This window comes from Oryza brachyantha, chromosome 5 (assembly GCF_000231095.2).
Source record: "Oryza brachyantha chromosome 5, ObraRS2, whole genome shotgun sequence".
In the NCBI taxonomy this organism is placed as follows: Eukaryota; Viridiplantae; Streptophyta; class Magnoliopsida; order Poales; family Poaceae; genus Oryza; species Oryza brachyantha.
Window position 1 is genome coordinate 12,307,101 of NC_023167.2, and position 14,017 is coordinate 12,321,117.

General features: G+C 38.7%; 1 protein-coding gene across 1 annotated transcript; it reads right to left on the bottom strand.

The window, feature by feature from the left end:
* Positions 1 to 318: 318 nt before the first annotated feature.
* LOC107304192 (two-component response regulator ORR27-like) lies at positions 319 to 8,675 on the bottom strand. Its single transcript, XM_015837102.1, has 6 exons — positions 8,519 to 8,675; positions 7,621 to 7,770; positions 6,805 to 7,470; positions 5,089 to 5,165; positions 4,156 to 4,873; positions 319 to 503 (listed from the first exon to the last, which is right to left on the bottom strand). Exons 1-6 carry the CDS (start codon positions 8,673 to 8,675, stop codon positions 319 to 321), a joined length of 1,953 nt encoding a protein of 650 aa, XP_015692588.1.
* Positions 8,676 to 14,017: the final 5,342 nt, after the last annotated feature.

The window sequence follows — 14,017 nt, forward strand, 5'->3', positions numbered from 1 at the left end:
CTATATGGGCTACGTTCGAGTACCCGACGGGTTATCCGTGGGTGGAGAAAAATACCCGTACCCGTGTCGATTCGGGTTGGGTACGGGTACTACCTACGGATAAAAATTGTACCCGTACTCGTACCCGTCCCCGTCGGATTGGGTACCTAGCGGGTACCCGTGCCCGAATTGCCATCCCTAGCTCCTCCTTTTTTAATTCCATTGGATGACTAGCTCCTTCTAGCCATCCCAGCTTTATTGGTTTCAAAAGATAATCCACTATGTCGAATTCATCTCCTCGAAGTGCTTGAACATTCAACACGTGCCTTCGTGTCAGTCTCAACCTGATGTGCCGCTCATTCCATTGGTGCCCTTGTGGCCGGAGAACTCACTATTAAGACCTTGAGGTGGTGCTGAGCAGAATTCACCGGTAGTATCAGAAGCAAGCATTTCTTGGGTCCCATCCATTGCAGTATCGACACCCTGTTGGAGATGTTCTCCATCAAAGAGGCTGTTCATCAGCATGTCAATATCCAGATGATAATCCAGACCACCTAGTTCTGGCCAATCCAACATCACATTGCCGCAATACCTACCCATGTGCATATGTGTGTGGAACAGACATTTCTTAGGTCACAGATTTTGATTATTGATAGCTCTTGAGTTTGCTGCACTAGCCCCAAGGTTTTGATCACTGACAGAACTGAGGCCGGTTACCTGCCAAGCCATTCGGGGAGACGCTACGACACTTAGGCTGTGTTGTTTTACCACATTTATCGCACAGTTTTTCTCGGCTTTTGTATGTATGTTTTCTGAACTATTAATTAATAATATGTTTTATATTAAGTTTTTTAAAGTTCATCATCCTACTTTTAAAAGTATATTTTAACTTTGTAGTGGCTAATTTCATGATTTATACTATTAAATAACTATCGCAATGCACTGGTTGTCTCATGTTTGATGGCAATGATGCACTAATAACCTGCAGTAGGTTTTCATTTGTAACATCTGTACACCATGAGAAGCTGAACTACAGTTACTTATCGCAATTCCTCTAGCTTGGCTTCTTCCAATTGCATAAACATTATGACAAGCCGATCGATGTAACCTCACTATGAAGGCTTATTTGTCCAATAGCTGATCTCTGATGTCTCTGATGGCTGGAAATGAAACTCTCAATTTCTTTAGGTCCCACCCCCACATAGTTGCTTAATTTGGGTAATAGTGGGACACTCGTTCGATGTGCCCATGTCATGAATAAGCCGACATAAAACCCCTCTCATCATTGTCACCTCACTTCTACGCCCCAAGTGAACATTGCGATACATTTAGGGTGTGCTTGGTTGGATGGATATGCCTGGATGAGAGATGACCGTCTAGGTTTTTGATGCTTTTGGTTCACAGGTGAAATTGGATAGGGTGACTCAGAAAGGGAATATTCTATGAAAATGTTGGATGGGTGTATCCGGCCAAATTGTCTGGATGAGTTCGTCCACCCTCACTAACAGTGATCATTAGTGATTATTTAGTGATAAGTAGCTTGTTTTGTCATTAATTAGTAATTACTAAGTTTAAGTTAGTGTTAATTAATGATGGTAGATATATTTTATTGTTAATTTATACTAATTACGAAAAGATCTATGATGATTAGTTTATATTATTATTTATTAGTAATTCAATATGCCTATCTCATCCATCCTCATCCATGCAACCAAACAAAAAATTGGATCATCTCATCCATCCAACCAAACATAAAACTAGATCACTGTATCCTTAAAAATATAAATGACCATATTTCATCCTACCTTATCACCAACCAAACGCACCCTTACACATCGCATCATCGACCGTGCAAAATAAGCAAGAACATATTTTAGAGACTGGTCCTTAAACTAGTAGTGGTGTGTCATGTAGGTTTTCAAACTCTCAAAATACACATTTATGTCGAATAACTTGACAAAATGCGTTATTCTAGTCCTAAATCACCATAGCCCATGAACCTATGTGGTGCTGATGTGGCATTATTGCTGACTAGAAAATGGTAATAATTTTCTTTTCCTTTTTTAACCGACACATGTAACCCTTATATGTGCCGGTAATAAATGGACTTCACCAAATGATTGAAGAAAAAATTGGCACCTATGTGGGGTAGTAGGTGTCAGTTAACTGTTAATAACCAAAACCTACAAGTGTTATAGTTGTTGGTTATAAATGGACTTCAACGATCGATAGAACAAAAAATCATGCACCTTTGTGGGGTAAAAGGTCTCGGTTCCACTTTAAGCACTTATACTCCTTATAGGTGTCGATTGTGTAACGGATGCCTATTTCCTGAGTTATTGGTGCCTCTTGCTAGGTGTAGTTTGGAGTACTGGCACCTATTAGGGTTCCCACATGACTGGCACTCATAGGGGTTGTGTAGTAGTGTTGAAGTCATACATTAAGGCATGTGGACTTCAGTCATGACGATGTCGAAGTAATCTTTTGGATTTTGGTTGAGGTGTCCTCTTACACATCACGCAAAAGCTGTTTCTGCCAGAAGCTGCCCCAAACGGTACACAACTTCTGAAAATCTATAGTTACATATTCTGCAAAATAAACTAAGAAGCTCGAAGCTAGGTTTCAGAGCTTTTCCAGATTCTCAGAAGTTGGCTACCAAACAATTGCTTCTCAAAATCTAAAAGCTCCCCTAAACATGCCCTAAGACTCTCTTGAAGCAAATAAGAAAAAAAGGGGGCAATTAATAAGAATTGCAATTAAGGGCTCCTATGGTACCAAAAGTTTTGTAAACACATGAAAAAAACAACATAATAAAATGTTATGTGTAGGCAACTCTTACATAAAATAAAAAAAAGAAATTATTCTTTAATTGTTTGTAGGCACATAACATACACATTCTAGTGGATCAATCTGAAAGAGAAAAATGTTATATATGTGTGTGGTTAAAACCTAGCTACAGAATGATTCATGACAGAATAATAAGTGGACTTGGATAGATTAAAGAGAGAATGTATGGACAAAGACGTAACATATATTTCCTGTGGATGAGGTGTAGGAAAGAAATCTACTCCCTGAAAGAAAAAGTTATATATTTTGGGATGGAAGAAATATATTGTGATCATGTTCCTTTGTTCTAAATTATGTGATAGACATTTTTTTCTCTTAATTATTGTAATTCCCCAAAATCCTAGAAGAATCATTTAATAATGTTGCAAGTGATCAAATCCAGATTCAGGAAGTTCTATTATTTTTTTAAAACATTTTTACTCTTTAATTTTAAAGCTAAACCTTTCCTAAACTTACGTTTAAATCCAAACTTTTTGCAACGCCACGTATGTCCAAATAATACTGGTACGCCATGAGCAATTGGGTGGCATGGCCAAAATTTGAAAATAACTTTAGGGAATGTTTAGTTTTAAAACTAAACATAAGAAAGTTCAAAAAAATAAAATAAAAAGTTCAGATACGGTCGACATAAAAAGTTCAAAAAAGAAAATAAAATAACTTTAGGCGATAATCAAAGTCCTATATGGCGTAGATAAGAGCAGAGAAGACGATGACACAGTCACACACAAACGGTTTATGCATGAATGAATGAATTGAAAAGAAAAGTGTTATTGCATCAATTTGTGCATACATAATTAATTCTTTAATTAGTGAGATGCAGGCGGCACAATGGCAACCTATTGTATTAGTTGGCTTTACACATTATGTTTCTCCCATATTTTGTTGACCGCGATACAGTCTCACTTTAGTATCTTGGAAGACATTACGACACCAGATTGACAATCTAGTACGTCAGAGTTCGTCGCCTTTAAGTCTCAACCTGATGGACCGCTCATTCCATTAGTGCCCTCATGGCTAGGAAACTCACTATTAAGAGTTTTTTTTCTCATGCTTGAGTAGGTACTACGAGGTACCACTCTTTTCTATGTAAAATTTGATACCTTCTAGTATCTAAGGTAAGAAGAGATATCAAATTTTACATAGAAAACGGTGGTACCTCTGGTTACCTACTCAAGGATGATAAAATTGCTCCACTATTAAGGCCTTGAGGTGGCACTAAGCAGAATTCACCAGTAGTATCGGTAGCAAGCATTTATTGGGTCCCATCCATTGCAGTATCTACACCCTGCTGGAGATGTTCTCCATCAAAAAGGCTGTTCATCATCAGCACATCATTATCCAGCTGATCATCCAGACCAGCTAGTTCCGCCCAATCCAACATCACATTGCTGCCATGCCCAAGTTCAGATGTGTGTGGACGAGACATTTCTTGGGTCGCAGGACTTTGATTATTGATAGCGCTTGAGTTTGCTGCACTACAAGTCCCAGGGTTTTGATCACTGATCACAACACCGAGGTTAGCTGCCAATCCATTAATGGTGGAGAAGCTTTGACTTGGTTGCACTGGCTGTCTCATGGTTGATGGCAGTGATGCAGTAATAACCTGGAGGAGGTCCACATTTGTAACAGCTACACCATAAGAAGCTGAAATATCATTACCCAGTGCACTTCCTCTACCTTGGCTGCTACCATTTGCATGAACGTTTTGACCAGCTGGGTTAGCCTCACTACAAAGGCTTGCCTGTCTAACAGCAGATCCATAACCAATTGCAATTCCCTGAGATATGAAATTGTCCATTTCTTTGGGTGCCACTCCCACAAAGTTGGTTTGGGTAGTAGTGAGACGACTATTTGATGTGGCCATGGGATGAACAGGCAGACCGTAAAACATCCCAGCAAAAGGTCCTTCTGTTGTGACTGAGCTTCTCTTCCAAGAGCTAATATTTCTATCCTGGCGACCAGTGTAGTTACTCATCAGTAGGCTGTGCATTGAGCGGCTTGCTTCCGGTAGGTTATTATTCTTGTTCTCTAACCAACCTTTGAATTTCTGGAACATCAAACATGTGAAGATTGCAAATTAGTACGGTATGGCAAAATCAATATATAGACAAAACTGAATACGTTTTTGTTTCGAATTCCGCCCAAAATAATGATTTATTGATATGAAATAAATGAAAGAATGTTAACACACATAATATACATATGTCATGTTTGAAAGGTGCCAGGAAATATTGGCTTATATTAGTCAGAAATCACACGGACCTGCAGATGGCTTGAGACTTGTGCTTTTGTTACAAATATACCTTCAAGCTCCATCAATTCCTGTATCCTCTTTGGGCCTGCATAAGGAAGTCCGTATATGTCAGATGCAGAAAATCTTAGAGATATGATCCCTATAATATATTTGGATTATATTATTAGTTTCCTAATATGACTCCTAGTCTTTTTCCTTTATTAGGAGTCATAGAGTTTCCTAATAAAACTAGCTTGTAGTCTTTTCCTATTAGAACTATTAGATTTTCCTTTTATATATCTCTTGCTAGCTAAACGGGAAGAGTGCGACGGCCTATTGTACTCTCCTGCATTGTAATTATCTCCTCATAGTAGTTATTGTCGGTTGGCGTCCATAGTTTTTTTTCGCAAGGGTTTTCACATTAAATCAGTGTCTTGGTTATGATTGTCTATTTTTCTAACAGAAAATATCTAAAGATCGGAGTCCATGATCATGTGTACTTATAGATTTAACCAGTACGCTCTTGCTACATACATATTTACAAGATGAATAGAAATTTGTCAGATATAGACGAGGAAAGTTATGAAGTAATTTGCCTTAAAAAATTCCCAATAAATACAAGCCTTCAAGGTTGTGAAGAGGAACATCGTAAAATATCACAAATCATAAATAAGTTTTCCCTAGTGGCGTTTAGAATTACAATATAAAGCATTACTGGCAATTCTACCTCAGGAGATGCTTCTAAAATTATTCCACCAGGTTGATATTAGGTGTGCTGTGACGTGGTATATGTGCCGATATGTAGTTAATTAGTTATATATGTCCTTATTTATTGTCACTGTATGCATTCTAAGAGCATGCCCAAAAGCTTATCCACTCAAATCATTCCCATTTAGAGTAAAGATATAGAGAAACTTTAAGTTTGGAATTTGATCTCTCTCTATGGATGATGGCTAAAAATAGAGAATTTACTAGATAAACTGCTAGACCACATTGTTTTACCATTGATCCTCTATTTTATAGATAGATTATGGGATAGATGAGCTGTTTGACATGCTTGCTAACTACTATCGTATCAAGCAACATGCAGTTTGCATTATAGAGTTGGAGAAATTGTATTGGCCATCACTTAAAAAGTTAATGATAAATATACATGCTAGGTATAAGGCGTTTATTTCAGAAATGCATATATTACTAAGTAAAGAAGTTATAAATGATTCTCCAAGTCATAAGCTTGATTTTGTTTAATTTTATACAAAAACTATGCAAATAAATATTGCATTTGCTATTTCTTAGTTTATCATCCACTGAAGAAATTCCCCCAAAATGCTACTCTATCTTTAACTGGACCAGTCCTGCTATTCGATGTAAATGCATGGTTGATTTCATGTTTGGACTGCATACTACTACGATATAAAGGCTTGGTGATCAAAAAATTAAAACACTGCGTAATCAAAATGATCTATCACTATCAGCACAAAATGATCTATCACTATCAGCAAAAACGAATATTATTTTTTTAACTTTTTTTTAATTCATGAAACGACGAAGTGTATATAACTGCTATAAATGTACAGTACAAGTGATAATTGACTACCGATTAAACTAAACATTATTTTTTTACTATATAAATTAAATATTCAGATTGATGCAAATGAGTACGAAGAATTAAAGTTGCAAGACAACAAATATGAATGCATTGATCATGTTATTTGATATAACTTTTCAAGGGATCTCATTCTAACCTTCGTATTCTTTCAGCTGGTAGAACGCTCTGACAAACGCTGAGTGCGACTCCGTCGTCCATACGAACCTGACCCTGGCCTTCTTCCCGGCCGTCTGCTCCAAGCTGTTCGAGCCCTTGTCGGACACTTCCGGCGCGCCCCTCTTCGTCGCTGCGGCCATCGCTGCCTCTTCTTGGCCATCGGCGCCGCGGCTGCTCCCTGCCGTCGTCGTCGTCGTGGCCGCCGCCGCCGACGCGTCTTGAACTTCACCCGACGCTGGTGCCAGAGGCTGCGGCAACGCCGCATCTCGAACGCCAGATTGTACCAGCTGCTCCGCCTCCTGAACGTCACAGTCTGGCGCCGAAACCGGAGGCTGCGGCGCGAACGCCGCCTGCACCGCCTCATGAACGTCCCGGCGCCCATTCTCTGCCGGCGGCGGCGGCGAAGCCATTGCCTCCTTTTGATGACTATCACCCCGCCTGCTCCCTGCCAATGGCGCCGCCGCCGCCGCCAGTCGTTCGCTCGAGAGCGATGAGGCCTGAGGGGCGAGGGAGCTGAGCCTCCGGCGCAGGACGTGCGTCCAGATGCTCCGAATCGCCTCCGACGTCATCGGCTTGACCATGTAGTCAACTGCGCCGTCCATCACCGCCCTAACCATCGTCACCACCTCTTCTTCCTCGGAGAACACTGCGAGACATACATACACACACATGACACATGCGAAAAATCAGCCAGAAGAAAACATCGAAGAAAAGTAACATCACGAATTCGATAATCTATCGATCGTTCGATCATCAAGGAGCCGTGTGACAGTGCATGCGTGCTGTCAGACTTAACTGATGACGGGCAGGCGGCCATTGACACCGTGGAGGAGGTCGAACCCGTCCGTTCCATGCATGTGGACGTCGGTCATGATGATATCAAAGTAATCCTCTGGATTCCGTTCAAGCTCCTGCAGCGCCTCCCCAGCCGTCGTCTTGCCCGTCACTACAGATGTGGCAACACGTACACACACACAGAAAGAAAACGGAAAAAAAGTTAAGGAGAACTGCAGTTAAGGGCTCCTGTAGTACGGATGATTATAATTCGGAGCACAAAAGATTAGGAAAACAACATATTTGATTATTATCTGTACAGGCAAATCTTACAGAAATTCAAAATGCAAAATATATTTAAAATACACTGTTTTTGAATTGTTTATAGGAATATATATATAACCGTGTAAATTTTATGAATCAAGTTGAAACAGAAGGCAGAAGGGGGGAAATATGCAAGCGAAAATTAATACAACAAAAGGGGAAAAAAACAAGAATAGCAGTATAAGTGTTCCCTCAGAACACATGATTTTTGAAAAGAACAGACAGTGTTGGAATATTATGTGTGGGCAAACTAAAACCTAGATATATAGACATTCAGAACCCAGGAGATTGAAAGTTAATTTTTGATTGCATGCATGGTTCGTAGCAACATAATAATAGGACTAACTTAGATAGAGAAAAGAGATTGACAAAGGCGAAAATTTTCCTCTCGATGAATTGAAGCGTAGGAAAGCCATGTTACTTTGTTCTAAAAGGTGTGACAGATCAATTGTATTTCTCCATGGTTGTAAGCCCTCCCAAATCATACAAGTTTCATTTGCAGATTCGATCGACGGCCTATGGAACAGGCAATAGAAAAACAGAAAAGAATCCGAAATGTAAAAAGAAAAGGAGATCCACGATGTTTATGATCAGACCAGCGTAACCGGAGAGCAGCAGCGTGAGCTTCAGCTCCTCGAGGTGGACGGCGGCGTCGTCGACGACGAGCACGTGCAGCCTCCCAAGGAAACCAGCCGCTGGGAGCTTGCAGCCGGGAGGCACCACGGCGGCGACGACGACGCTCTCCGCCGCCATTGCCGACCTCAGATCACCGGACGAGTGAACGAGCGACCGACCACCGCGAGTCCTTGGGAACACAACTGGTTGACCGAATGTTCTCTGCCTCGATCGCTTGTCACTCGGCCCTGAAAGTGACAGCTTTTAAAGTGAGAAAGCGATGGCCTAGTGACACTATATTACAAGAAGACAAACAATAATTAGCGCAGTAACTAGAAGAGGACGATACAGTTACACAGGGCTAATTTATTGAGCATTTTTCTCGTCCTTCAGTAGGTACATGAGATATCACTATTTTCTATATAAAATTTGGTACATTCCAATATCGAAGATATCAAAAGGTATTAAATTTTACATAGAAAACAGTGGTACCTCTTGTTATCTCCTCAAAAATGGTAAAATTGCTCTCATTTATTAGACGCTTGAACGAATGAATTTTAATGAGTTACTCCTCTAACAGTTTGAATGTTGTAGTAAATTTATAGTCCCTCCGTTCTCGTATAGTCCACTGTTAGGACTGACTACGATCGTCTCGCTTCAACCAAAAAATGCATTAGATGATGATTATATTATGATAGATGAAAGTTATACATACGGATGATTAGGCATTTCGTATTTCAAAAATATTTATAATATTATGTAAAAAACATTTTTTGGGTTGTTTAGCATATATTAAATTTTAGAAGAAAAACTATGATGCCTTTTAATAAACGAGAAGTTGGTGGGCTTAAGGATAAGTGGGTATAAAATTAAAATAATTTTGAATAGGGATGATTGATGTGACAAGTAATACTATAAATAATTTTAAATATTTATATTTTAATATAAGATTTAGATTCTAGACCGCTTACATTTCTCAATAGATGAACTTAAAATACAAGAAGTAGGAGGGGTTTAATCATGAATCCATTGATTCTTCTCTTTAAAACTTATTACTCACCACTTTTTTGGATATGGGGTTGAGAGAGGGTTTTATGCTTTATTTCACAAGCAGATATAGCGGATCCTGTATCCATGTATACAGTATACAGAGATATATCGAAAGGGGTTTTGTATTTGAGATATTTCTAGAGGTTAGTGGGTCATTTCATATGGCTATGTTCTATTTGTAGGAATAAAATAAGGATTGGGCTGTGGAGAGATGGCTGAGTGGTTGATAGCTCCGGTCTTGAAAACCGGTATAGTTCTAGGAACTATCGAGGTTCGAATCCCTCTCTCTCCTTTTGCTTTCCTCTCTCTTTTCTTTTGCTTATTGAATATGTTTGTTTCTTTATTTGTTTTTTTTCTTGTCCCCTTATCCTTCTTTCATAGAAAGAAATGAATGGCTCGGCTAGATAGAATAATATCACTTATTTAGGAATATATGGAAAAATGATGTAACTTTCTCTGGGTACCAATGTTTTGTTTTTTTTTTTTTGAAAAATACAGCAGTGTCGTATGTAGTACCCATTAGCCTCAAAATAAAGAAATTTCTAGACTTTAAATTTTGTTTCAAAATAATAATTCCGGCCAACTTAGAGCTGATACAATAGCCAACTGCTAGGTATAAAAAATGACTTATCCTCTACCGCTACCGTTAATTTAATAGTAATTCATACAATAAATAGTTATATATATATATATATATATATATATATATATATATATATATATGCTCACATTTCTCTTATACATATCTTGTTGGAGTATAAGTCTATGTTATATTATACATATCTTGTTGGAGTATAAGTCTATGTTATAGTTGGTTTGAAATCGCTTTTCTTCTGTCCCATCTCCCTTCTCCACCTAAAAACAAATCCAGAAAGCTAATTCAGCATGCCTGCATCATTTTTTTTACACACTCCTACCTACCATTGGTTCACAAATAAGGAAAATTAATCATGGTAATACTCTCCTTACCTATCAACCCACCAATATATTACATTTGCATTAACATATATAAGCACTGTCGTTATAGTCTTTATTATTTACCACTACATTTATCTTACATCAATGATTCAATGTAAGGCTTTGATTTATTACATTTGTATTAATAAGCAGTGCCATTATAACCTTTTTTACTTACCACTACATTTATTTTATATCATGATTCAATGTAAGGTTTTAATTTTTGTTGGGTAGATAAAAGTATACATACGTATTCACTCCGTTTTATATTATAAAACTTTCTACCATTGCCTACGATTTATTTACGTGTAAATAAATCTAGACATATATAAAAAAACATAGATATATAGATAAATTTATAAAATCAGAACGTCTTATAATCTGAAACGGTGAAAGTACTAAACAGCCCACCGGTTTCTTTCTTCAAACATGGTATATACGTGTAGGGGATTTTGTGACGATGCTTTTATTTGGTCGTACGTGATGCGTCAGTTGCTGCAGGGTCATGGTGCACGCGTCGCAACGGACAAGTGCAATGCATGATCAATCGATCGTGCTGTCACCGAACACGTATGACGAGAGGCTGCAAGGCGGCAGACAGATATGAGTAAGGGACAATATCAATCAGTTGACCAAATTTGCATGAAACTAAAATTAGCAGACGAGTATTCGTTCAAACGGTGTTTTCAAACAAGCTAACTTTCGGTGCTATTCCTTCGAAGAAAATTGAAAAACTGACGAGATTATTTGAAACTTTCACGTATAGAACTACATGCCCAGCACACACACATATATATATACCCCTTCTTCAAACATCAATCAGACTGCTTGTGAATACCCTGATGGTGGCCTAATGATGCTATAAAACCCTTTTAGATCATCCACAATATACTCGAAACCAGGTAATTAATGTATTGTGAAGCCAGCGAATAACAAATACCTGTCAATAGAACTACAGCTTTGTTATCTTATTTGTATATTGCTATGGACTCATCTTATTACTTTGTTATGCATTGTGAGATTTTCAACCGATACTTTTGTTGTGTTCCACCTTATTTACTAGCAGGTGAGTGAAGATAAATAGAAAGCGAAAAAACTATAGTAAGGGGATCACTTTAAAGTGACATGTCATATTATGGATGGATAGATGTGTAGCAGAATGAACATATATAGTACTTTCTAGGTATGCAAAACCGTTCGCGTGAGTTAGGGGATGTGCCAGTGTTCATCCATTATACCGACCCATCGTGCATGTGTATACATATAGGACTGAACTATGGAGAGAGTAAGGCTAATCTCACCTTCATGTGGCTGCTGTCCGTCTAGCTGGGGCTGCAGCACACATCGACCATGATATCTTGCATGAACTAGTTCAGGTGTATGCTTAGGCAAGCGTGTGCATGTGACACCCCCAGCTCGTTTGAAGCCTAGTAGTAATATATGTTTTGGCCCATGTGGCTCAGAAGTGGAGGTGCAGTAGTGGTTTTGTAACACCTCAGAAGTTTAGCTTGGTGAAGGCCTGTTTATAAGCCTTGGTGCTCCAACCATTGTATCTCAGGGTTAACTCTTTTACACGAAACGAGCACGAAAGTGTAAACGGGATACTATGCGAATGTGGATCTGTTCAACGTGTAAAACGGACTAATGTGGATTTTGGACGCAGGGTGTTACAGTTGGTATCAGAGCATAAACCTTCGATGTATGATGCATGTGCTTTGGGCCATGGTCTACACCAGAGGGAGTTCTGGGCCTCTATTGTGTAAACGGTGAGCTGCTGGGGCATCAACCCTTAAGGGGCGCTGAATGTGATACCCCGACTCGTTTTTGGAGCCTAGTAGTACTATGTGTTTGGCCCATATGGCCCAGAAGTGGAGGTCGCTATATGATGCATGTGCTTTGGCCATAGTCTGCACCGAAGGGGTTCTGGGCCTCTGCCATGTAAATGGTGAGCTGTCGATGCGTCAACCCTTCTGGGCCTCTGCCGTGTAAACGGTGTGCTGCCAGGGCGCGTCAGTCCTTAAGAGGGGTGAATGTGACACCCTAGCTTGTTTGAAGTCTAGTAGTAGTATGTGTTTGGTCCCTGTGACCTAGAAGAGGAGGTGTAGTGGTGGTTTTGTATCATCTTATAAGTTTAGGTCGGTGAGGGTCTGATTATAAGTCTTGATGCTCCAACTATAAAATCTCCGGGTTAACCCTTTTACACGAAGCAAGGACGAAAATGTAAGCAGGATACTATGTGAACGTGGGTCAGCTCAACATGTAGAGTTGACTAATGTTGATTTTGGACGCAGGTGTTATAGTGCAGACACTTTTCTAGAACTTCCGGTGTAAAAATATTTCTGAAGAAACATATTCGAAATGTCTAAAACACTTTTACCTAAGAGACCCTTCAGATCGAGACATTTTTAGAATATTTGTTGCTCGGATACCTTTAGTCACTTTGTAATTTCTCATAGAATAGATTGTTTATTCGAGGCATTTTAGCCTCTCTAGATGCACTTATAGGAGGTTAATTAATTTTGGACCAGGGGAAGCCAATCTCATCTATATGTAGTGAGAGAGCGAGAGAGAGCATTCTCTTGCTCAATTCTGGCTGTCCCAGAGCACTGCTGATCGTCGTCTCAGGCCAGCAATGACGGAAAACTGGACATAATATATCTTGTGTACCCATTTTCCATTTTTTTACTATTTGGGTTTCATTTTTTTTCTACTGAATATTCCATAGGAGCGAATCTGGGCATCGCTTGTAGGATTTTAGGGCTACTTAATTTGGTTTAAATAAAATTTGTATTTGGGGGATTACAATCATTGACAAATTAAATAAATTTCTGTCACGACATTTATATGAATATGATTAATTCCAAATATCCTATAGATATTTTTCCTACGCCTTCTCTCTCTTTAATTAATATATGTCAAAGTTCTATGTTTATTTTCTTATTATAGCAGGCATTCAAACAATATATGTTTTTCAAAAACCTATGCTAACTATGGATTGCTGCAGGTTTTTCCCACACATAATCAAATCTTGTGGTTTTAGTTTTTTTTTTTTTTTGCCTTTTTAAAATCATGTGTCCCGAAGAAACTCTTGTACTGAGATTCTTCTTTTCTACATTTGTTCTATTAATTATTTCCCCTACATCTTCTCTCTCTCTTCAGTCTAATCCATAAAATTCCTATTGTTGTTTTCCAATAAACCATCCAAACACAATAACTTTCTATTTGTGTGTGTGTATTAAATTTTCTGTAGGATTTGCGTATACATAAGTGCATAGTAACATATCAATTTGTTGTATTTTCCTTTTTGTATGTGTACGTGTTTGCAATTCAATAGGAGCCATAATGGAATTCTCCTTTTTATCATCTTTTGTTCTAATCTTTTTTAAGGAAATCTTGTTGTTAATTTAGTATCTCTCTCTATGTCGGATCTGCCATGGCAAGCACTGCAAGAGCTTGACCAAAATCCAGAGGAT